This window comes from Mixophyes fleayi, chromosome 1 (genome assembly GCF_038048845.1).
Source record: "Mixophyes fleayi isolate aMixFle1 chromosome 1, aMixFle1.hap1, whole genome shotgun sequence".
NCBI classification, from domain to species: Eukaryota; Metazoa; Chordata; class Amphibia; order Anura; family Limnodynastidae; genus Mixophyes; species Mixophyes fleayi.
This window is the reverse complement of record NC_134402.1, coordinates 161,580,321-161,606,978: the sequence shown is the minus strand read 5'-3', so window position 1 is coordinate 161,606,978 and position 26,658 is coordinate 161,580,321. Positions and strand designations below refer to the sequence as shown.

Here is a 26,658-nt window from a genome sequence, read left to right as displayed (position 1 = left end):
TTCAATCTCCATTTCTGATCTGAGTTGTGTATCTCTCTGGAAAGGCAGCACTCATCACTGTTGTATAGATGGTGATACTAAAAACAAACAAACAAAAACACATTAGATAATTGTTAAGCAAACAAAAGTCTGCATTGTAGTCCAAATATGCATCATTTTTCTCATTTGCGAGGAGCAAATTAATTAGTTGCAGGAATCTCCGATAGAGAAGCCATAAAATATTCAAAGTTTTTTTTTTTAAGTATGTACATCAACATCAACTGCTACAGTTCTTATCCTCTCTTCATCTCATTGTAACTGTGTTTTTGTATGCAACAGGAATTTGTTACCTATTTTTTGTTAGACTGCTGGTCAGTGAAGCAGATTTTCTGACACCATTGTGCTTGGTTCTCATCTATCAGCTGACGAGTTAGCACATATGTAGCTAGTTTGTATTCATCCCAAATATATTTTAGCATTCACTATAAGGAGAGCTATGTTGGGGTGTTGACATGTTGGGTTTTCCTACACTAAGGGGTATATTTACTAAACTGCATGTTTGAAAAAGTGGTTGCCTATAGCAACCAATCAGATTCTACCTATCATTTTGTAGAATGTGCTAAATAAATGATAACTAGAATCTGATTGGTTGCTATAGGCAACATCTCCACTTTTCCAAACCAGCAGTTTAGTAAATATACCCCTGGGCAATTTTCTCACAAAGTGTTAGGAAATGAACAGTTGAACAAATAGGGAACATCCTCTGACGCCTACCAGGAAAAGACACCTGCCGCAGCCTGCCATTGCACTTCTTATTTCACTATTCTAGAGATTGTAACTTGGTTATTATACCTTTGTTTTCTCTCTTCACTCTTACCATCCAGCCGCTCACCTTTGGTACTTGTTTTCCACAAACTCTTTCACCCACTTTCTTCCCATGTTACTCCTGCCCCTGTCTCTTCACTGCTCTTCTGCCACTAATTCCTCGCCCAAACTATTTTCCCTTTATCTTTGTATTTACCATGAGCACAAGTGCATGCTGCCACTTGTAGTGCCAAAACTTTGTACATTAAATGGTGTCCCCATCTGGAAATATTAAGTGTTTTCACTTCAAAAATATATAATTATTGCCCCACTAGTAATGAAATAGTAAGCCACTAAAAAATAATAAGATAAAAACTTCCCTTACATACAATCATCAATGAAATTTGGCCAACTAATTCATCCATAAAATAATTCGGCCCCCGTAAGATAATTAATAACAACTTTTGCCCCTCTAAGAAAAAAATCATGATTACCCTCATAATTAAAACTTGTGTTGTGCCTCCTGTTATGTTAACATTGGCCAGATAGATCAAACAGCATGCTTTTTTTTTTCTGTTGACTCTCGGGCAAGTTTCTGTTTAATTTTGGATTTTGAAATGTCAAAATCGTAGGTTAATACATTTGGCAAATTTGCACATTAAATTGCCAGTGATCTTGAGTGATTTTCAGTGATTTGAAATTGCCGTAAAAATCGCAGCTGGATACATTTATCCCCTGGACTCTGTACCACCATAGCCCTACCCTGGCCTCTATTATATTATGGCTTCAGTATTTTGCACCATACTGAACCCAGCTAAGCCTATGGTTCCCATTTGTCCATTTTGTCCCTCATCACCGCCTCCCTTTAGAATGTAAGCGCTCACTGGCAGGATTCTCTACACTATGTCTCATGTCTGCCAACAATCCATCTTCTTCACTGTCCATGTTTTTCATCCATACATTTCTTATTCTACTTATCTGTACCCATTGTCCTTATCTGTATGTACTTATGTAACTTTGTTGTATGTCCTAACCTCCTATATAAGTCGCTGTGGAAGCATTGTGGCACCATATAATATAATACTTACTTATTCAGCACTGGCTTTACAGACAGGACCTGTGTGTTAAGAAACATGAGTAATTTATTACAAAACATTATTATTATTATTATTATTAATATTTATTTATAAGGCGCTACAAGGCATCCGCAGCGCCGTACAGAGACAAACAAAATCACAATACAATGGGAGACAGCACAGTACAGTAAACACAGCAACTCAGTACGCTCAATGCACAGCTAGAGAGGGCGGGGAAAGGGGAGGGAGGATCCGAAAAAGACGGGGCCCAAGAAGGGGGGCGCGGAAGACAGGGAGACCCCCAGGGGGGAGGAGGGAGCGAAAGTGGATGTGGGGTGGAGGACCTTTGAGGAGGAGGGCTAAGTAGCTGGAGAGCAGAGTTAGAAGTGGTGGAAACAGGAGGAGAGATGGCCCTGCTCAGAGGAGCGTACAATCTAAGGGGAGGGGTGGACAGACAGAGAGACACAGGGGAGAGAGGGAGAGTAGGGGGACGGAGGCAGAAGATAAGGTAGGAAGTTAAGTGGGAGACAGAAAGGCTTTAAGAAAAAGGTGGGTTTTTAGGGCCCGTTTGAAGCTGGACAGATTAGGGGAAGTTCTGATGGAGGGAGGGAGCTTGTTCCAGTGGAGGGGGGCAGCGCGGGCGAAGTCTTGGATACGCGCGTGGGAGGAGGTTATAAGGGGGGAAGAGAGGCGACGGTCAGAGGCAGAACGGAGAGGGCGGGATGGAGCATGAATAGAGAGGAGGGTGGAGATGTAGGGCGCAGTGGAGTTGGCGAGGGCCTTGTAGGTGAGTGTGAGGAGCTTAAAGAGGATTCTGAAGGGGAATGGGAGCCAGTGAAGGGCTAGGTAGAGGGGGGAGACAAAAGAGGAGCGGCGAGAGAGGAAAATAAGCCTAGCTGCAGCGTTAAGGACGGATCGAAGGGGATCGAGATGAGAGTGGGGGAGGCCAGTGAGGAGGAGGTTGCAGTAGTCCAGGCGGGAGATGATCAGAGAGTGGATAAGGCATTTGGTGGCATCTTGGGAGAGGAAGGGCCGGATGCGAGCGATGTTGCGCAGCTGGAAGCGGCAGGATTTAGCAAGAGAGAGGATGTGGGGGCCAAAGGAGAGAGAGGAGTCGAGGATGACACCAAGGCAGCGAAGTTGGGGGACAGGTGAGATAGAGGTGTTGTCGACAGTGATGGAGAGGTCAGAAGGGGATGGGGTATGAGAGGGAGGAAAAACTATGAGCTCAGTTTTGGCAAGGTTAAGTTTGAGGAATCGAGAGGACATCCAGGAGGAGATGGCAGAGAGGCAGGCGGACACCCTAGAGAGGAGGGAGGGAGAGAGATCAGGAGAGGAGAGGTATAGTTGAGTGTCGTCAGCGTAAAGGTGGTAGCTGAAGCCGAAGGAGCTGATGAGTTCACCCAGGGAGGAGGTGTATAGAGAGAAGAGTAAGGGTCCCAGAACAGAGATCTGAGGGACCCCAACTGGAAGGGTGGATGGGGGGGAGAGAGACCCAGAGGTGGTGACAGAGAAGGAACGGTGAGTAAGGTAAGAGGTGAACCAGGACAGGACTGGGCCGGAGAGGCCGAAAGACTGGAGGGTGTGAAGGAGGAGGGGGTGGTCAACGGTGTCAAAGGCTGCAGAGAGGTCAAGGAGGATGAGAAGGGAGAAGTGGCCCCTGGCTTTTGCAGAGAGGAGGTCATTGGTGACTTTAGCCAGGGCAGTTTCAGTGGAGTGGAGGGGGCGGAAACCAGACTGGAGAGGATCAAGGAGGGAGTATTCAGAAAGGTAGGAGGTGAGACGGCTGCAGACGAGCCTCTCAAGAATTTTGGAGGCAAAAGGGAGAAGAGATATGGGGCGATAGTTCGAGAGAGAAGTGGGGTCGAGATTAGGTTTCTTAAGAATGGGGGATACGAGAGCATGTTTGAAGGAGGAGGGGAAGATGCCAGTGGAGAGGGAGAGATTAAAGAGGTGAGCGAGGTGGGAGCAGGTGGTGGGGGAAAGGGAGCGAAGAAGGTGGGAGGGGATGGGATCCAGGGGGCAGGTAGTGGGGGGGGAGGATAAAATGAGAGAGTGGACTTCCTCGCCGGTGGTGGGACGGAAGGAGTGGAGGGGAAGGTGGTTGGGGGGGGAGGACAGAAGAGTGGGAGGGGTGGAAGAGAGAGTGGAGGAGGAGATTTCAAGTCGGATGGCCTCGATTTTAGAGGAGAAGAAGGAGGCGAAATCAGAGGCAGTCAGGGAGGAGGGGGTGGGGGGAGGGGAGGGGGCCAGGAGAGTGCTGAAGGTGGCAAAGAGGCGGCGGGGGTTAGAGGACTGGGAAGAGATGAGGGATTTAAAGAAAGATTGTTTAGCGAGTGAGAGGGCAGAGCTGTAGGATGAAAGGATGAATTTAAAGTGGAGGAAGTCAGCCAGGGAGCGGGATTTTCTCCAGTGACGTTCGGCGGAACGGGAGCATTTTTGGAGGAAGCGGGTAAATTTGGAGTGCCAGGGTTGGGGTTTGGAGCAGCGGGGGTGGACGGAGTGGGCAGGGGCGACCGCGTCCAGAGCGGAGGTGAGGGTGTGATTGTAGAGGGAGACCGCCTGGTTGGGGCAGGCCTGGGAGGAAAGGGGAGAAAGGAGGGTATCGAGAGAGGAGGACAGAGAGGCAGGGTCAAGAGCATCGAGGTTGCGTATGGACAGAGTAGGTTTGGGCAGGGGGGGGAGCAGGAGAAGAGGAGAGAGACAAGGAGAGGAGATGGTGGTCGGATAGAGGAAAGGGAGAGATGGAGAAGTCAGAGAGATTACATAGGTAGGAGAAGACAAGATCAAGGGAGTGACCAAGGCAGTGGGTAGAGGAGGAGGTCCATTGGGTGAGACCAAGGGAGGAAGAGAGGGTGAGCAGTTTGCTGGAAGCAGGGTAGGTGGGGTTGTCGATGGGGATATTAAAGTCACCGAGAATGATCGAGGGGAGATCGGAGAAGAGGTAGTGAGGAAGCCAGCTAGCAAAGTTGTCAAGGAAGAGGGAGGTGGGGCCAGGGGGGCGGTAGATGACAGTGACGCGGAGATGGATGGGGTAGAAGAGGCGGATGGAGTGAGCTTCAAAAGAGGAAAAGGAGAGGGAGGGTTCAGGGGGAATGACACGAAAAGTACAGGTGGAGGAGAGGAGGAGGCCAACTCCACCGCCAGGGCGGGCACCAGGCCTGGCGGAGTGGGTGAAGGAGAGGCCACCATAGGAGAGGGCAGCGGGGGAAGTAGTATCAGAATCGGAGAGCCAGGTTTCAGTAACGGCAAGAAGGTTAAAGGAGTTGGATAGAAAGAGGTCGTGGATAGCAGTCAGCTTGTTGCGGACGGATCTGGCATTCCAGAGGGCACAGAAGAAAGGGGGAGAGGAGAGGGGGGAAATGGGGATGAGGTTAGCAAGATGAGCAGCGCGCGGGGGATGGCGGGGAGGAACAGGAGAGGTAGGGCGGGGGGAGAGTATGGGTATGGAGTGAGAGCGGGGAGGCATAGTAGGGAGAGAGAGTAACAGAACAGTGAGATAGTGGGGACAGTGAAAAACAGGTAAGAACAAAGGCAGGAAGACAATGAAAAGGTGGAAGATAATAACGAATTAGGGCGTGGAGGGCATGGAACAACAGTACAGTGAGAAAATAAGGACAATGAAGACAGGTAAGAATGATAGCAGAACAGTAAGATAATAAGGACAGCGGATAACAGGTAAGAATAAGCAGGGAGACAATAGCAAGATGAAGGACAATAACCAAATAGGGCGTGGAAGGCAAAGAATAATAGAAGGAGAGGTAATAAGGACAATGGAAATAGGCAAGAATAATAACAGGTAAAACTAGTTGCTGGTAAATATAAAATCAGGAAAAACAAGATAAAGGCATATAAATAGTAGAATAATAACAGGTAAAAAGTAGAAACTTGTAAATGTACAATCAGGAAAAACAAAATAATGGCATATAAAATAATGTTTTATATGCAGTTGATGCAGTTAAGCCAGGGATTCAGCAGGAGAAGGGTTAACTGACAAGCCGGGTCGGTACACAGTAGATCAGTTGCTGCAGATAAGCCAGGGATTCAGCAGGAGAAGGGTTAATTGACAAGCCGGGTCGGTACACAGTAGATCAGTTGGTGCAGATAAGCCAGGGATTCAGCATGCATACTTTATAACGGCAACACTAGTGATTCAACACATAAAATACATTTTTTAAAGTGTTATATAATAGATGTAAAAGCCGACCTGTGTGGTAAAGTCAATGATGCCAGTGATCAGCAACCAGAAAACTGTTTAGCGTGAGGTGAAGTTTTAAGCTGACAAATACTGCCGATTAAACAAAATGGTCCTGCTTTACCATCATGATGAATTGGTGGCGCTATATTAATAGCTGCTGCTGACATCAATTGGTACAACAATTCACCAGTGCAAAAATGACTGGTATAGTGTCATGATGTTAGGAGGCAAACAGGAAGCCACAGGCTGAAAACATTAAACATGTAGTATTCATATGCAGACTGGTGACTAGTGTCCTCTTGCACTTTATATTTGTCCGACACGACCTCAGTAGCCTTACTGCTTTGCCACGACAAAGTGATGCCAGCACTAACACACTAAAAGAGCTTGCACTACTGCTCGATTAATGAAGTTTTAACGTCTGGGAGATTTCCCACTGCTGTACATCATCTGTGGAATGAGCTCCCATGAGTTCCACATTGATTGTACTGACTGCATTGAGTGACATTGGATCACAGCCCTGTAAGAAGCTACATCAATAGGTGGCCAGTAAGTAATTTACCACTTTGTTACAAACTTTGCTACAATTTTGTTACCAAAGAACCAGAATCAATTGACCTTATTATATCTTGGACAAACTTACGCCTCTCTTATTAACACTGGAATCCTGGTATAGGAAGAGAATTTAATGTAAAGACTTTATATAGCACTAGCGTGTGTTTCATTTTACCTGCTTAGAAAGTGACATTATGACTGGATTTTATTTATGAGCAACTGATTAAAACAGATATTATCAATAAAGAAATGTGTTTTATGTCCAGCACTATCATCCATACATAAATAAACACACCCAAAATACCCATCCTCTCCCCTCATTTACACAAGTGTACACTACCAGTAAACATTCTACCATAACAATATTATGTGTCAAACTGCCTGATATTTTTCCCTGTACACTAATGCAAAGGCATCTGAAAGAATATAAACGTTTTCCCCATTACAATATCCATTTTCAATTTTAAAATCAATGGAATTGTACCAACTTCCTGCAAAACGTAACAAAATCTAATTACGTAACACAATTAAAATATCTAAGATTGAATAGGGCAATCCATATAGCTGATGTTAAAGAGAAAGTTAATCTGATTGTTGATTACTGCGTTAACATATAATTCTGTATTAAACGATCGATCCCAATAACAGCTATGACACTAGCATTATATGCTGCAAGTACTAGTGTATAATCTTAATCCATTTGTCAATCTGATTTGTGGATATTTGTATTGACAATAACACTCATAGTTGCATATAGATTACTAAAGGCTACATTTCAATTATACTAAACTCATTCCTTTAATTTTAGTTTCCCTACTCCACTTTTAAAGTTGCTATAGTTCTCTTTTCTCCCATTATTGAACAGTATATTTTACCACCATGCTTTATGGCTGGAAATTTCTATTTTAGGGTTAAGATGTCCAGTCTTCGATGTCTACCCCCGCCAATAAATCAGCCTTCTATATTCGAAAGTGACACAAAGAAATAAGAAGTGATCATTAAACCAACCTTATATAAAGAGTCTGTATTGATGTTTGCTTGTCCAGTTGCATTCAGTGCTTTTATAGCTGGAGTCCTGCAGAAAATAGGTGTACACAGGAATGTAATAAATAAGTAAAATATTGCAACACTTAAGTGTAAACATCATCATCATTTATTTATATAGCACCACCAATTCTGCATCACTGTACAGAGAATATTAGCCATTCACAGCAGTCCTTGCCCCTTTGAAGTTTGCAGTCTGAATTCCCTAACACACACACAGACTAGTGTTCATTTTGTCAGTAGCCAATTAACCTATTAGTATATTTTTGGAATGCGGGAGAAAACTGAAGTACCTGGAGGAAACCTACACAAACACAGGGAAAACATACAAACTCCACACAGATAAGGCCTTGGTCAGGGATCAAACTCATGACCCCAGGGCTTTGAGGTAGAAGTGCTAACCTCTGAGCCACCATGCTGTTCTTTAATGAAGAAGGGTTAAGAAAGGGGTAGTGTGGATAAAGATGGGTTATATATAATTGTACTCTAGTAGATGGTGCATGGCATGGTGCTCAAAATCTTGGAAATAACCTTTATCCAGGAAACCCCAAGTCATAAGAATTCAGGGTAATAGATCCATACCTGTGTTTATAGGGGGTGACATATTCACTGCATTTAAGTTTCCCTTCAGCTCACCATAAAACAAACTTAAAATAGGCATTATTGATCCTTATATTAAATGGACTGGCATTTAGAGAAAGCACTGGGCAAAGCTTAAATTAAAAAAAAAGTGCATCAAAACATCTCTGATCTGTTTATGTTTTCTCTTAAGAACATGAAGAACATTTCTAAAAACAAGTGTGAACAGGACAATCAATTGTAAAAATATTGTGTACTAGGTGCTACATATTTATTATAAAAAATTAAATATTATTTCTAGCCTTCTGACTTGTAGATCAGATTTGGCTGATCAATGTTTCAAAGTCTTGGTTCATATTTTTGATCGAGAGAAAATGTACTCCCAACACTTTGAAACACTGACCAACAATATTTTATTAGCAAACCAAGACTGATGTCTCAGGTTAGGACATTAGTAGCAGGCAATAATGTGAGACATTTGGGCAAGAACATATTGAAATAAAATTTACTTTTTTTTTTGTCAGGATTACAACATTTTTCTTAGACACAAGTACAAAAAACACATACCTTCGGTCATCTTTGGGAGGTGGGGTGGTCCAGTGGTCATAATTGGTCTCCACATGGAACCATCTAGAAGAAACACATAGAAAGATAAAGCATACATGTTCAACACTCCAAAGCATTTTGTATCTACAGCTAATATGAAAATGTGTATACTTCTAATACAACACAGTAGTGCACTTTTCATAGTTTGAGAATTAATTTAAATGATATGCACCTATTTATAATACTGGAAAATGTTGTTTAAAACTTAATTTCACCAAAAGTATGCTCACTTAGTCCAACTACTTCAATGGAGCTATTACTATGACTAGTTTATCTGGGACTCGATGATGCTATATGCACTCTATAAAATAGAAGGGAATATACTGATATAAAATGTACACTAAAATAAAAGTTGGTATAAATGTCCCATGAAAATGTAGACTGCTTAAATAGTACCTGTCCTACACTTCTGAAACATCTGGCAGTAACAGTACAGCTATTAATAAAAACCTGATTGCAAAGTACATGTATTAAAACACATACATGTTTGAGAAAAATCAACTATATGGTTAGGCACCTCTTTCTGTCAGAAAGTCAGAACTATGAGCCTTGTGGTGAATACTGCGTAACGTAACACAGCAATGGCGGCTCTACAATCACCACATCTACCCTGTACCACCGACAAATATTCTACACTGTAGTGTGGTGTTCTCATTTAAATTTTTTAGCTTTACACCAATTGATAAACCTATGTCATTAAAACATAAGCTTGCCCTGGATGGACCAATAATTTAACAGCAACCATCAAGGTTTGTCCAGTACTTGAAAGCGTTTAAGTGTATGTTGAGTATGTGTTTACCAGACAGACCAATAATCCCAATAATTACAGATGATCCCTATGTGAAGAATTAAGCCAGTTCAGTCAGCTGACAAGATTTTAGGAAACAATAAAATATATGTAGTCTCAATACTGTGAGCATAGCAGACAAAAATACAGTAATTTGTGATCTCAAAAGAGGAACAGGGAGTATACATGCAAGAAGCAGATCATAAACAGTAAGACATAACCACATATCAATGCCTGCATATATCATAATCCACCATAATGATATGACTCAGGTATCTATTTAACAATTTCAGCTAAGGCCAATTAGAGAAGTAGAAAATGTTTACTACTATTAGTACAAGTGGGAATGGATAGGATAATGTTGCATACTTTTAGGAACTGCAAATGTGCAGGAAATAAGGGGTCATAATAAATTAACTTTTAAGAATCGTATGCCCCAAGGGAATAAAACAATATTCTGCATATAGGGTAAAAGGGACGATCTGCAAAAGAGGAACTGTGAGTTCAGTTTGGTACATTTGTGGGATGATATTTTTATCGCTTGTTATAAAATAATCTACTTGCACTACTATCAACAGTATTATCTTTTGGCCATTCATAACAAAATGTCTGGCAAAGACAACTAAGAAACTTTAATGCTGGCCTTTAATTTTGGAACTCATTTATATTTTAAGTTAAATGAAAATATTCAGGGTTTTTGATTTTTTTGTTATATATGTGTTTTTAATCCCTGCACGTCTGTCCACTGTATATAAATAATGGTGTACATATACAGACACATATAAATGGCTGTACAACATGGCATAAGTGCAGTCCAGACGAGTTTAAAATCCATGCTACCATAGACAACCTAAGAGGAGGAATTCAGTTGGCCACAAAGTGTCTCCGGAATGTCCGTGAGACACTTTGCGGCGGAGATTTGACAGAAATCTCCACTAATTTTTGGTTGCAGCTGTGATCAGTGATGCAGCTTTAATCACCACAAACATTGTTCAAACACCCTATGCCCATGAAAGAGTTAAGATATATACAAACATGAAAAACAGAATTACACACAAAATTTTAATTTGTACAAAGAAAAATACATGGCAATTTCCATATCATATGTGTTCATTAAATTGTAGTCATAAGTCACTCACTCTCCTATTAAGGGATCCAAAGGCCAGAGATCGGCAGGTCCATTCCTGTTTCTAGTGATCACCAAGCCCTCTTTTGGCTGTGTGCCGCCCATGATGTAATATGTTTCAGCAATAATTGGGGTCTTGGAAAGCTGCAGAGCAGCAGACTGAAAATCTCTGGCATCATTCAGTGTCTGGCAAGAAGACAAGCGTATGCAGAAAATATATGATGCTCACAACATTTTCTGAAATAGCAAGAAATATACTGCACATACTGGTCAATGATCAATCTTTTAGCTAGTATGAAACACCAGTAAGTAAGCCTCTTTTCTATGGATGAATAATTTGAATCAATCATTTGTATTAATTTTAACTGGCTAAACATTGTGTAATTCAGCAAGACTTACTAAGGCATTAATCAGACTAGACATTTGTGGGCCCCATACTAAAATTTTGTAAGGTCCCCCATGTACATGAAAAAGACAATGTCTTACCTCCTCCGGCTTACTGAAGCTCCCTCTTCTGATAACTGCTGTTATAGTATCCAATGAAAAGCGCCCTATACTCTTAAACAACTACAGAATCCATTTTGGTTACTATGGCAGCAGCCATGAACTGTTCATTAGAGGGAGCTTCAGTAAGTTGGATGTTGGGCGAAAATGTCTGTAAATCCACTACTCCTTCAAGGTCGCTTTCACAGATGAGGCAGACTCCATAGTAGTTGCTACCACGGTAGTCCCTGGCATTCATATTAAAATACTTTCAGTATGGAAGGACAGCAAGTGTAAATACCATTAACACTTAGTGACCAGCCCTCAAACAGGATTTGGTCTTTGAGATGTACTTTAATTAATATGGTGGTTATATTTTTAACTAGAAAAATAATCTACAGCATTTAAAACTTAAATGCAGAAAGTCAATTTTTTTAATACATTCATCATTATGAGAAATGATAAGCCTCACCACGATGAAGCCATTATCATACAAGGATATGTTGAACTTTTACAGCAGTAAAGATTCCTTTCTGTACATTTTATTTTTGGTATTTGCCGTTGTCCCCATCATCAAGCACCTGCTGGACTAATTTTTACATACATTTTTTTATATTTATCTTTTATCATATGTAACTGCCAACATAATCAATTGCGCCTGTCCACTGCCTTTCTATGTTGTCCCTCTCTGCTTATTGTTCAGAGATGATACAGGCGGTGAATGTTAAAATTAAGTGTGCGCTCCTGTGTGACATTCAAGCAGAAATCCCAAAATGTGCACAAATGATTTCCCCCCTACATCTGTCCTCCCACAACCTGGCCCTATCTCATCTTAATTCTACTTAAAGGATTTGTGCACACGGGTACTCTGTGCCCATGATCACAAAAAATTAAAGTGCATACTTTTGTCCCTGGATCCTATAACACAGTAAATATGTGTACTGCAAGGTTTAACTATCAATATACATCTTGGAGTTTGCACTAATTGCACAAATGTAACTAGGGAAATAAATCTGGAAACACATTTCTCCACCTATCTTTGCCCACTTTCCCTAAACAGTGCCTATACAATGCCCACAATATAAAAAAAAAAAAAACTAAAAAAAATAAATAAAAATGAATCCAATATTCTACCAAAACGAAGCTCTGTTACGATAAAGCCCAATATAAAATCCACTTATTTATACTAAGAAATACAAAAACAATTCAATATGAAATGGGCACATGACTTAATGACTGCATAGTCATTAAGAGGGATGAAGCTAACCAGTCACAAAGTATTTATTTCGTAATCATTTTAATTTAAAATCCCCAGTTTTCTCCTGGAAAGGACTGTACCTGTCATAAAGGTAAATCTAAGCACGTACCTAAGGCAGTACTGTTTATGGGCAGGACAGAAATTGTTGTCTATTGACTTTATTTTCATTTTTTTCTTTTTTGCTATCTGGTCTTTCGAGGGATGTTGGATAGTATGACAGTTAGTTATCAGTAATTTATAGCATATTCAGATAATGCTAAGGATATGACTAACTAGTCCTGGGCATTTCCACCTGTTAGTCCTGATTACATTAGGAGCCTCAGTGGCATTAAATTAATCACTTGCCATAGATTTGACAAAAGAACCTTCAAGCATAAAATGCTGTGTATTTTCATAAGATATTTATATACTTTTTCTATTAATTGATATGTATAACTGTTGTGTACCAAGTCAGTAACAAAAAATATACTGTATAAGTCAATTAATTTAGTTCAAAGATTAGTAAACGATCAATCCCACATATTTGCGCCCAAAGAAACATGCAGATATTTCTATAATTACTTTGACACAGTATAATATATCACTTGCACGTGGAACATATACATATTTAAAACAGTTTAGCTCACTGTATACTTACATCTCTCATTAACCAGCTGACAGGAGAACTTCTCTTGAAAAAAGCAGAAATTGCATTCTCCCACCACTCTCCACGCTCTGTGATTAAATTAATTGCTGACAATTACATTTGTTTTAATGACATTAATATTGCATAGAGAAATCACATGTACACAACTGCCCTGGTACTATGTCACTGCACACGGTGTTCAAAGCTGAAATGCAGTGTACTTAATATATTAAAAGAAGAAAAAAGAAAAAAAGACATGAGACCTGTGGGAATACGCAGTAGCATTAGGTGTGATTTAGAATTACACATCCTAGTTTTCTGATACCTACGGCCCCTTGTACTTGGAGAGGTGGATCAGGGGCTTTCGTGTGCAAATGCAGTACAGTAAGGGCATGCAAGACCCTTTGAGATGCATCTTATTTTGAATGATGTTCCTTACCAAGGGTAAATTATGAGTTTACGCAAGACCAGTGCAGGTTGATTTGATGGCTGTTATATATTTGATCTGGATGTATCTATGTGATTTAAGGTTGCATGTATCTTAAGATGCATGTAACACAAAATACAGACAAGGGAATATAAGTGTGCCAGTGCATATTTATTTATGCATTTGGGCAAGCAGTGATAGGCATTCTAAAACACTTGATGACCACATGGTGCGACCCTCTAACCTTCAAAAGGGTTGCACAATACCTTTAATCTCAGTAATAAGTAAAAACAATATATTTAATCAATGAAAGAGACTGTAAGCAGGTATTTTACAAACTACAAATCTTACATTAAAACAGGAAGAAGCCACAGATGAAGATTCTGAGGTCTGCATGTGGCCCTAGGGCTGCCTGTTGCCCATCACTGCCATAAAGGGATGCATATTGTCAGCATTAATAGGCAGGCTGTGGCATTTAAACATTGCTCAATTGGTATTAAGGTGCCTCTCCTTCTGTCCTGTTACCACCTCACACTCCCATTTGAGAACTTCACCCGCACTACTCCCCACATTTGGAACTTCCTGCTCCATCTGACCAGACTCGGCCTCAACCCTCACCTTTCCACGCTTGCCTACCCCGCCTCATCCTAAAACTCCTTCCTCTCACTCCACCTACCTCTTCCGCCACCCCTATGATCTCCCTTTACTACCCTGCTCCTCTTGAATGTTTACTCTCACTACTATGGCCCACTCTATCTAATATCTCCTCCACTTTTGTAAGGATTCCTTTGTCTTCTTATATCATTGCTTTATATTTAGTCTATTCATGTATTGACTTTTACTGATTCTATTGTTTCTCTTGACCCTTAATTATCTGGATTTTGTTGTTTATATTATTGTTGATTTATGATGATAAAGGGTCCTAATGTGTGATAAGAAAACTTAACCCATACTATTACACCACAACCAACCTGCACCATTGGCACAAGCCAGGATAGACTCATGGTTCCATTCTCTGTAAACTCTACAGACTGTTGTAAGTGGAAATCCCAGGAGATCAGCAGTTTCTGAGATGCTCAAACCACTCCATCTGGCACCAACAATTATTCCACGGTCAAAGTCACTTGGATCACACTTCTTCCCCATTCTGGTCTGAACAAAAATTGAACCTCTTCATCATGTCTGCATGCTTTGCATTGAGTTGGTTCGTTGTGTATTTGTTTGATTAGATTTGCACTAACAAGCAGGTGTACCTAATAAAGTGGCTTCTGACTGTGTGTTTCCTTGTAATGAAGTTAATCAAAAAAATTATTTTAAAATATGATATGTATATTATGCTTTTGTTTAAAAGACTTAATTTGATCATTGCTATGTACCTCTTGCATCACCAGATACTGTAAACTTGTAGGGGCTTTGGCCAGTCCATAGTCCAACATAGCCTAAAAAGGTGGTTCCTGTATATGCAATCTAGAAAAGAAGAGATAACATTCCATTACTCTGATAACAATGTAGATCTCTTTGTAATACAAGGATGCCTCATAAATGAGAGATACAGAAGTTGAAATTATCTAGTAAAGTCATGTATGCAATATGTCATGATCATTTGGCTAATAACTAGCTTCTCCATCCGACAGCGTACAAAGAAAGTATAGAACCTGCGTAAATGCAGTACCTTCCCATCCCTTATGAAATCCAGATCCATGGTTAGGTTTTTTAATAGACCAGCAAAAGGATAGTCCAAATTTCTTCCATGGTAAATATTGCCTTTTTCATCTTGTGCAATTATACTAGTGCAAAACCTGTATTACAATACAAAATTGAACATGTACTTATTGCTCATATAAACAGTCTTTTATATTTACTTTTAGTACATAAGTTAGTAAATATTAACAAAAGTCCTTACACAGCGTCTCTATGAAGTGGGAACATATATTTCTGTCTCTCTAATATTATATCACTTATATTAAAACAATGTATCCATGATGAGTTAGCAATTCTAAAAGTGGTACTAAGACAAGTGGCATTCAGTAGCTACAATACCAGTGGTTCTCAGAGAAAATATTTCTTTAACTGTCAATGTGGATACATAGCCAAGGTTTTAAAACCATATGGTAAATCTAAAGACAGCATGGACATGAAACAATAAATGAAAACCACTGGTGCATAAAATTATAAGAAAAAACTCCGCTGATATGTAACATTCAACATAACAGCCAGGGCCATCTTAACAACATTATGGGCCCCCGGGCAAAGCAGTGCACCGGGGCCCCTACATATATATATATATATATATATATATATATATATATATATATAGATACAGATATAGATATATAGAGATAGAGATAGATAGATGTACTTGCTCAGTGACCCTTGAAGGTTTTTTTTGCAGGTTTGTTCTTTTGCAGTATTATTTATTATAATTAAGAGCCCTGCATATGGGGCCTCCTTGCCCGTGGGGCCCCCATATGCAGGGCACGATGGGCACCTGCCCATCGTGCCCAATGGAAAAGATGGCCCTGATAACAGCTCATGATTAACATCTCCGCCAGCCCACATAAATCATATATAACCAGCACACTTTTGACCAGTATACATTCCAGAAAACACCTGACCAGCATTAAGTGAAGTATCCATCTGATTGGTGTGCAATTCAGAACCCGTTTCCATAAACAGTGCAGAATTCATATGGCCAGCGTTGAATGCAACACCCAATTGCTACTCTGCGATACAGCACCCTTTTAACCAGCAGTAAGGTATTTGCAACATAAAGTCCAAAAAGGGCTGTTCAGCCTATCAGCTACATTACGGTCACCCGACGAGGGCTGTTCAGCCTATCAGCTACATTACTGTCACCCAACGAGGGCTGTTCAGCCTATCAGCTACATGACTGTCACCCGACGAGGGCTGTTCAGCATATCATCTACATTACGGTCACCGAATGAGAGCTGTTATTAGCAAATCTGTCTGCCAGGCCTGCAGAGAACATCAACAACCAAATCGGTCTTCACTGAAAATAAGTAACTTTCGAATAGCTTCTGTAGTTGAAAAGAAAAGAAGCAACCAGGGCAACCAATAAGAGCACTGCTTGTTTTCTCTGGTCCCTGGACACCACTTTGATATATGCTTTACTAGGACTTGTAATCCATAGGAAAGTGAATGGTTTGACTTACAAATTCAACTTATAATATCTGCAGTGTTTATCATACTTGTACTACTATTTGCAAAATAGACAGAATTATCCATGGCAAACCTATTGAACTATACTCTGTGTAGCTTATTTTATTTTAGACAGAAACCAAAGAATAGAATGTATATTATGTATAATTATATTCCTTATGTTGCCATATGTTGGATAGCCTATTAGGCAGCACAGCTGGTTCATTAAATATAACTACTCCCTTTTTGTGCTTCAGTACAAACATATTTAAGAACATGTTCTACATGCGGCTAGTGAGGAATAAGGATTAGATAGAGGGACATCTGTATCTGTGCCAGATCTATAAATCTGTCTCTGTATTGTGACTGCTCCTTCCACCTGTCTGTATATACTTAATAAATTAGTTCCTCCCATTTAATGGTGAATTTGCTGTGTAAAGATAAAGAAATCCTATTAGACCAAACTTTTATTTTATATGTAGAAGATTAAAAGTTATGAAACTGAACTCTGGAGAATATTTTATTAGAAAGTACAGGTAAGTCATTTCTGCATCCCAGAGAGAAATATAATGCATGTTCATTTGCCTCAACTAGATGAATGCATGTGAATTAATGGAAATTCTAATTTATTTACCTAGAAAAAAGTGTACTCAGTGCAGGGGCCAGCATATGTGCAGTATAAAGCTGTATTTTAAATTATGCTCAACTAATTCTTTATTGTTATACACAGAGTGATTACTCACCAAAAATAAAATGAAATTTGGTATAGTATACAACATAGGATTTTTGACAGAACAGAAATATGACAGGTTCCACAGACATGTTGGCATGGCTCAGTCCACTCTGCTACCTATGATTATTAGCTTGCAGTAGATAGGGTTAGAAACAGTTTAGTTAGTAGTGATCACAACTCCCCATTAGTGTGGGGTCTCTTAAAATAAACCTCACATAAGTAGACATATACAGTTTTCTCACCCTGACTGTGTGCAGTGCACATCCTGGTCCCACATAGCTGCAGGAACACATGCACAGCATCGCAGGTACTTTTTATTATGTTTTTATAGACAAAACACATTTTGTATTTCTATTCTTTTGACTTCCTGCTGATTTTAATCTACTTTAATTTTAATATATATAAAGTAACAGTTTAGTAATATTGACTTATTTATCTCTTACATGTTTTTAATATCTATGTATGTTTCCACTCCACCAGGGGAGTCTGACTTCTGTTACAGCTATTGTTATCTTTCCCATGAATCTACCACCTGTCACACAGTCAGTTTGTTTGAGGTCTTAGACACCACACACATATTAACAAGAGGGACATAAAAAGCTATGAGAAAAAGGGAAGTTATGGGAGGTTACTTTCATGAATAGTGAATAACAATGCAAGTAGAGAGCCATACTCTTAGAAAGTCTGAAGATAGACACGTAAAACATAGTAATATCCAATATAAAATACAGATAACAGCAGTGTTCAATGTTCTAAAGCATTTATAAGCAACCAAAAGGATCAAGTGTATTTGAAGGAATGGGACATATCACTAGCAGACAAGACCAGTTCTTTCATTTGTTAGATAGAGTCGACCACCGCCAATTACATCTAGATTGGGGAAGTTGTGAGCGACCTCCAGTTCCAGTGCCTCGTTATTAACTAGTCAGAATTTTTTTTTTAATAAAGTCATTCTGGTATGAAAGATAATAATAATTATCTGATGATTACTGCCTGCTGCCTTATTTTGCTTCAAAAGGAGATTGAATTAGGGACAAGCCCACCAAATGACCAGCTTCCCTTTGCCATTTCTAACACATATCATATGGGGATACAAGTCATATAGGAGAATAAGATATCTATATCAGAACCCATGGTAAAAAAATACTGAGTGTGAAAAAGTCATTTCGCTTTAAATCAACCATATATTTATGCATATTACATGTGTTGTTACCTTTGGCACATAAGGGCTTAAATATAAAGACTAAGGACATTGGAACTTTTACGATGCACTATCTGGATAGAATATCCCTAGAATTGCCCTTTAAACTGTAGTTATCACTTATATATTATTACCAACATCTTAAAAGATGACTGTCCAAGTTATCTCTCCACGATATTCAAATGTGATAACAACAAAAGCTTAGCACCTTATTATGTAGAAATTTTAAGAATAATAGCCTGAGCAAGTAATGATATTGATTTCCCAAAACTATTGTGACTTGTGTGTTACTGACACTAACAAAGCTCTAGGAAAGCATATTTGGATAAATTACACAGATAAGGAAAATGTACCGAATAATTAACATTTATAAAAACACACATGAAGGGATTGCATTTTTGCTGCAGTTTTATCAAAGTTATTCTTACAAGCTTTCTGAATTTTGGTATCCCATAGAACTCCATAGCGTCAATCTAGAAAAAGCTGACAAACAGCACAGAAGAAAAATACATTTTATAAACATTGCAACTTTACCTGGATACAAATACAAATGCCTGGCACATTTAAAAATGCAAAATATGAAATTGGTATAAATGAAGCATTTTTAAATGCGTCTCCTTATGACTATAAGCCCCAATGGGGCAGGGACTGATGTGAGTGAGTTCTCTGTACAGCGTTGCAGAATTAGTGGCGCTATATAAATAAATGGTAATAATAATAATAATAATCAAGATAAGGAATAAACATGTGTAATTAAATAGCCTATTCATAGCAGACCAGTGACATCCAGTTCTGCACTGTCCTCTTTCAAGCTCTCTCCTGGAAATAAACCGCTTTACATGGTTTGATAGCATGTGTATCCGCAAGATACATGGTACAAGAAAGGAAATATCAAACCGCTGACGTGGCGCCTCAATAGGTATGCAGCCAAATATGTACAAGAGAAGACCCACTAATACTTCAAAATAGAGATTGTTTGTTGCATGGTACAAGAAAGGGCCTACATAGCGTCCATATATATGCCTTTTCAAGAGCTAATCATATTGCGACTCTTATAAGAATCATCTATAAAATAGAGATATATTAATGACTATAGATATAGATATATTGATGATTATATTGATGATTATATTTATTTTAGCTGGTTGTATTTTAGATTTTTGTTTTCTTACAGCCTTCAAGAACATGAAAAATAGTGCATATATCATTTTGACACTACAATGAGCTTTTAACAGAAAATCGCATGCACGTGTTTAGGTGCCTCAAGAACAATTTAAAAAATGCACAGGTTAACAGGACACTGTTTTGAAGCTAAGAATGACACTGTTACATGCCTTTGTTGGCCTGAATTTACTTTGTTGATCAGTTTGCAATGTTAATGTTAAAAAATTGCAGTCATTTGAAATGTCACAGATATTGTTGTAAGTCCCTGTAGGTCTGCAACAATTAGCTAAATTAGCTAATCTTGTATTGTGGAAGCAGAAACAAATGGGGGATACAATATACGATGTCAGCATTTCACTAGAACAGATAGCAGGGTTACTGGGTGTCAATATACAGCAGCTGACAAAGTACTGTAACTGTTGAACTGTGATGACATACTAGATTAGGTAAATTATAAATGTAATTTAATATTAAACATTAAAATTAAATACACTTTCAACAGAATGATCTTGACAAAAATTGCACTTTATGCCTAGAATACCATTTATCTGACCTAAAAATATTCCATTAATTGTACTCACGCTGTAGCTTCATAGCAAAGATTTAAGGCTACTATATCACCAACACTGACTCCAACTGTTCTGGATATGCCCTTTATTTCTCCAGCATACGGTTCATGGACTAGAAATACCAAATCCACCTCTGCTAGGGGACGGATGATAGCATGGGCCCATTTAGGTAAGGTTGTCCTGTAAAACATATGTACCCATAATTAATAATGTACGCAGCCATTTAATAGGATAGGTTTTTTGCACTGACAATGAAAATCTAAAGAAAAAAACACATATACAAGCAGAGTAGAGGTGACCTGTTTGAGTCAATTAGCAATATATTATTATTATCTTTAATTTATAAGGCACCACAAAGGGTCCGCAGCACAGTACATGACATACAGAAAACAGTGAGCCATGACACAACATGATACAGAAAGAACAAAAAAATGAACAAAAATATATACACAGACACAGGTAACATGGTAATGCAAATCAAATTATTACTGGGACAATGAGTGAAAGTGATGGAAGAAATCAGCGAGAAGTAGGCCGAAGCTTAAGAAAATAGGGCTAGGGAAGCAGGCCAAGAGGTACAGAGGGTGATGGAATAGTAGTAGGAGCACAAAAGGAAAGAGGGCCCTGCTCCTGAGAGCTTACATCCTAAAGGAAAGGGGTAGACACAAATAGGGTGGTACTAACTGTGGGAGAGAGATAGGTATGATGAGTTATTCCACTTCCCTCCAAATGGCTGAGTGATTATGCTAGACTTAGGGGTAAATTTATCAAGTTTCGAGTTTCCAGCGAGTTTGAAAAGTGGAGATGTTGCCTATAGCTACCAATCAGATTCAAGGTATCATTTAGTTAGTGCACTCTACAAAATGACAGCTAGAATCTGATTGGTTGTTATAGGCAACATCTCCACTTTTCAAACCCGTCGGAAACTCGCAGCTTGATAAATTTACCCCTTAGTGACATAAATGAAGGTGGGGTAATATAGATTGAAGGCTAACTTTAGGAGACAGAGGAGAGAGGATAGAGAGGAGAGAGAGGAGAGAGAGAAGAGAGAGGGGAGAGAGGGGAGAGAGGGGAGAGAGGAGAGAGAGGAGAGAGAGGAGAGAGAGGAGAGAGAGGGGAGAGAGGGGAGAGAGGGGAGAGAGGAGAGAGAGGAGAGAGGAGAGAGGGAAAGAGAGAGAGACACACTAGGGTCAATTTGATAGCAGCCAATTATCCTACTAGTATGTTTTTGGAGGATGACATTGCTTTTGAAGGTTCCTTGGGTAATAATGCTGCAACACTGCAGGACGTCTTTGATGGAGTCTTATAATGACAGCCGCACGTTAAGGACTCTGCATTCAGCTGTCAGTATAAGGGTTCATATGCACTGGTACTTCTTATGTACCCCAGGTATGTGCCATCTCAGCTGCATTCATCTCTCGGTGAACTCCGAACCGAATTCATTGAACCCCTATAAAGAATACGCCAACACTGCACACAAGCAGTCAGAGTGAACACTGTAAAGATCATGTATGTAAGACTATAGTACATGCTCATGGCTACTCCGCACAGTCTTCATTGGTTTAAAATAACTCTATTTGAAATAGCGACTAAGGTGCGTTCACCAAGTGGTAAATGCAGACTAGATGGTACATCCCACATGCGCATAAAAAGTCCCCAAGTGTATGAGTCCTTATTTAGCAGTGCTCCATTAATAATGTCCTGCAGTGTTGTGTTCCATAAACCAGTTTTGATATAAAATCTGAAAGAGCAGCAGGGGTTTCACCCTGGTGTGCCAACTATGTATTCACATGTTTGGGTGAGCAGCTGAAAAAGTACTACTTGTTGGTAACCTTTAATCCATAGAGAATTGTGCGCCTAGGATCATCTTCTGCTGCTCCTCTGCGTAAATCCTTACTTTGGCTCCCCATCCGTTTCAGAATTCAGTTCAAGTTCCTTACTCTCACTTACAAAGTCCTTACTGAAACTTCTCCCACTTACATCTCTGACCTTGTCTAAAGGTACCTACCCGGTTACTCCACTCTGCCTCTGACCTCAGCCTCAATTTACCTCTCATTACCTCCTCCCATGCTCACCTCCAAGACTTCTGCTGTGCTGCCCCCAATCTTTGGAACTCCCTACCCCGTCTCACTCGACTCTTCTCCAACCTTCAACTGCTCATTTAAAACTCGCCTATCTTATCCCTCCTGACCATCCTCTTCCTTCACCTGCCTACATGTGAGTTCTCGCGGGCAGGATCCTCTCTACCTATTTTCCCATGTCTGTCTACTGTCTGACTCCCTTGTACTTCCAGTCCTGTACTCTGTGTGAGTCCCCATAGCATTACTACTTACAGTCATCTGTGCTACTTACATGTATTATCTCATCTATTTGTTACTTGCTTCTGTATCCGATGCTATGGAATCTGTGGCGCCTTATAAATAAATAATAATAATAACAATAATAATAAGGGGTAATATTGTTAGCCCAGCAGAGCTTTCTGTTACTGGGAAAGTAATTTTGAGGACTACTAAACATTAATTTAATGTTTAGTAGTCCTTTAGGCCTAGTGAAGGACAAGGTGTTGAGACATTGGTCTTAAATTTAAGAAATCGGTTTGTAGTCGCACATAGCATTTTTATACATACAAAAAATAAACACTGGTGTACAGATAGATGTAAAAAAAAAAGTGTTGAAGCCCATACCATCAATCTGTCACTTTGCTAGTTCAATTTAGTAAACAAAATAAAACATCTGATTGGTTGTTATGGGTTACACCTGACAAGGGTTTTTTCTTAACTCTTTCAAGATCACCCACCATATTTTTGGCAGGCAGATATGGACCATTGGACCTGAAACCATACACTGATAAGTGCTGCTGCACACCTGGAGATACATTTTTTTCAGAATACAAACAAAAACCAGACATTTCTAGCCCTTATAGTGTTCCCTAGGGAAAAAGACTCATATTAGCAGGGGCAGGCTGGGCTGGAGGTCAGGGGGCATCTGCCCCCAGGGCAGTCCCATATTGGGCTACTTTGGGCTAGGTCACCTGCATTATTTTTCCTTTAAAATAGGCTGCTAAGTTGAGTCTTGCCCCCAGGCAAAGATTTGCCAGCCCTCCCCTGCTTATTAGGCAGGGGCGGGCTGGGCCGGGGGGCAGGGAGGCATCCGTCCCCCGGGCCGCCCCCTTCCCATCCGTGAATGCACGTTTTATTTAATATTTACCTGCGGGCGCATCACAAAACAAGCGATGCGGTTGCGACAGCGCACAGGCGGCCGCATCACATGACAGGCGATACGACCGCGTCATCAATGACGCAGCCGCATCGCCTGTCAAGTGATGCGGCCGCCTGTGCGCCCCCCGGGCTGACATTTGCCAGCCTGCGCCTGATATTAGGTATCAAAATAAACAGTAAAATGTGGGAATATATTTCAAAGGGTGTGCTAGCTGCTTAAAAATAATCATGAGCATAAATGCCTCCCCCTACACACACAATAACAAAACAAAACCATATAAATTTACTCTTCTATGCTAATAAAACACTTATCTGTGTTTCTATGTTTAGCCAACACATCAAAAACAATGCTATTGCCTCGGACATTAAGGAGTTAACACTCCAAAACGTTGTGTAGTCGGAATTCATGCTCACATAAATGTGGGATTCTTTTTTTGCATATGATTCCAGCAGTCAGTGACTTGTTGTTATGGGTTACAACACTTTATATTTGATTATCAACTTGTACATTACATTTAGTAGTAAGTACTTACGTATTTGTTTTAATTCACTCTGACAGATTACAAACACTTACTGAAAGAAATAATCCATAGTTTGTCGCAGGTAGGTGTAGTTGTAATGTCTCAGGATTGGCTCCCAGCGCTGATCAGGTGGCAGGTCCAGGCTGATGTTATATCGAGGTGGTGCATGATCCAATCCATCAGTGTGTGAGCAGGACCCCAGGAGCAGAAGCAGGTACAGCCAGGCCATGTCACTGGTAGGAAACGTCAGACACAGCTGACACTGAAGTGTGTTGAAAAGGCCTGTACATAACAACTGAATAAGTGAGGACTGAGGAGGGGCTCTGAGCTGAGCCAGAGTGGGAGGAGCTCACAACTGTATTCAAGACAAGGCAGAGCACCACACACTGCACTGTCATATACAGACTTCTGTGCTCTGATCTCAACTGCCCTAATATGTCCAACTAGTTCAGTGACACCGTCTCTTTTTCAAATGTAATCAATTCATCAGGAAAGTGACAGGTTTTTCTAGATTGACATAAACGTAGTCGTAGGTTCAATACAGTCTGCACAGTTAGCAAAATTGCAATGTGTTTATATATATAGTTTGAGAAGTGTACTTTTTTTTTTTTTAGCATTTTTAAGTACTTCTTTCCAATAACTATACAAAATGAAAGCATAAAGTAAGAATTGATTGTAATAATTGTGTCTAACGTGCAGAAATATAGGAAAGTAAAATTCAGGGATGAATCAAACCTGGGAACATCTGTGGAAACTAGATACAGTTGGCATCTAAGCAGTTTGCAACATCACAAACAGTAGTTGCTGTACACAAGGCACAGCCATTAGGGCTTATATTTACTTCAGATCACTTGCCAGAAGTACAGTTTAAGATATTGAGCAGGTGGTCAGTAACTACAGAAAATGGAAGCAGTGGTAGGTGCCAAGGGTAATCATGAGTACACACTATTACATTTTACTTCAGATGTGATTTCTGGAACAATTTCACAAAGACTGAAAGTCCCGATAATCATGCAGATTCATGTGTACACATCTACACTATTTACCTTCAGATCTGTGCTCTTCATCTCTCATAACCATCTGCTGAAAGATTGGGACTCTGTACACGCTATAGAGATCGCGAGTGCATACACACGCCCACATTTGCCCGACATCGTTCCATGGTTGATCATGATTTTTAGAAAGTCTATAAAACCAAATCAACAGATGTGATGTGTTTTGGTAAAGATAAAACATGATCGTGGGAACGTACACACTCTTGCAATATCTGACCAAACTGTCATTTATCGTGTGATATGCAGGATAATTGCATCAGTTTGTGCCCAGCTTTAGATAGATAGATATTCCAGCAGGGATGCACAGTGTATGGTCAATCAGGCCTACCTATGTGTTTGCCAGTAGAACAATATAGTGTATGTATGACTAATATTTGATTAATAAAGCTTTTTTTCCTCTTTTGAAATAACCATACATGCCACCATGTATTTAAGGATGATCTGACTTCTGCTTGCCCCCATTGATGGTATGTTATTTTGTTTAATTTTAACATGCTTATTACATGGGCTTTGGAATATGCATCACGGCGTAAGTTTTATGCAGAACATTGATTTTTGACCCGCACCTTCTCCTCCACTCTCCTATACACCCACAATTCTAACTCTACTATTACTGCATATGAAATCTCACACCCCTCTTCCTCTTCCACCTCAACCTATCCCCTTGACCCCATTCCCACTTAACTATCTCTTCTACCTGCCCCTCTACATTGGAACATTTTCTTCCATCTTAAAACATAATCTAATGTCCCTTACACTCAACAAATCATCTGTCAACCCTAACTCTCTCTCCAACTACTGCCCTGTTTCTATCCTCTTTGCTTCCAAATTACCTGAAAGGCTAGTGTACAATCACTTAACCCGCTTTCTCTCCTTAGTCCCTCCTTGACCATCTGCAATTGTGCTTCCACCCTCTACACTCCAACGATCTGCTCACAGCTAAGTTGAAGAGTCCCTTCTCCATACTCATCCTCCCTGACTTTTCAGCAACTTTAGTTAAGTCTTCTGCACACCCTTCATTCTCTTGGTCCTCATGGCACTATACTGCTACTTTCTGAACACTGCTTTAGTTTCTCTGCTTCAGGCACTCTTCCTCTCTACTCTCACTATCTGTTGGGGTCTCTCATGGTTCTATACTCAGCCCTCTGCTTTTCTCCATATCTCTTCACTTCCACATCTTTGCAGATGCTATCTCTCTTCCCAGACCTTTCACCTTCCCCTTTAACCCTCATGTATTCTCATATTATCTCCTGCCTTTAAAACTGTAAACTCTTCCCCCTCACCTGTATTTCCCTTAAACAATCCATCCTAAATGCCACAGCAACAGTAATCTTTGTCACCCACGATTCCACAATCGCTGTACCACTGCAAATTCCTACAGTGGCTCCTCTTAACCTCCAGAATCCAACTCAAACTACTCACCCTTATCTTCACAGCTCTAACAATCACCCTTAATACAGCTCTGATCTTGTTAAAAGTTACTCTCCCTTA

At 40.1% G+C, this 26,658-nt stretch overlaps 1 protein-coding gene across 1 annotated transcript; it reads right to left on the bottom strand.

The window, feature by feature from the left end:
* NAAA (N-acylethanolamine acid amidase) lies at positions 1-24,429 on the bottom strand. The gene is made up of 10 exons (XM_075202658.1): positions 24,166-24,429; positions 20,386-20,553; positions 15,220-15,346; positions 14,924-15,014; positions 13,133-13,209; positions 10,768-10,940; positions 8,803-8,865; positions 7,621-7,687; positions 1,872-1,900; positions 1-77 (listed from the first exon to the last, which is right to left on the bottom strand). Exons 1-10 carry the CDS (start codon positions 24,339-24,341, stop codon positions 2-4), a joined length of 1,047 nt encoding a protein of 348 aa, XP_075058759.1. The 5' UTR covers positions 24,342-24,429; the 3' UTR covers position 1.
* Positions 24,430-26,658: the final 2,229 nt, after the last annotated feature.

Coding starts and splice junctions, on each gene's coding strand:
- NAAA (XM_075202658.1), bottom strand. CDS start 24,341: ATGGCCTGGCTGTACCTGCTTCTGCTCCTGGGGTCCTGCTCACACACT. Junction 15,347..20,385: donor CTTTGCTATGAAGCTACAGC/GTGAGTACAATT, acceptor ATTGTAATACAG/GTTTTGCACTAGTATAATTG. Junction 7,688..8,802: donor CCTCCCAAAGATGACCGAAG/GTATGTGTTTTT, acceptor TATTTTCTGCAG/GACTCCAGCTATAAAAGCAC.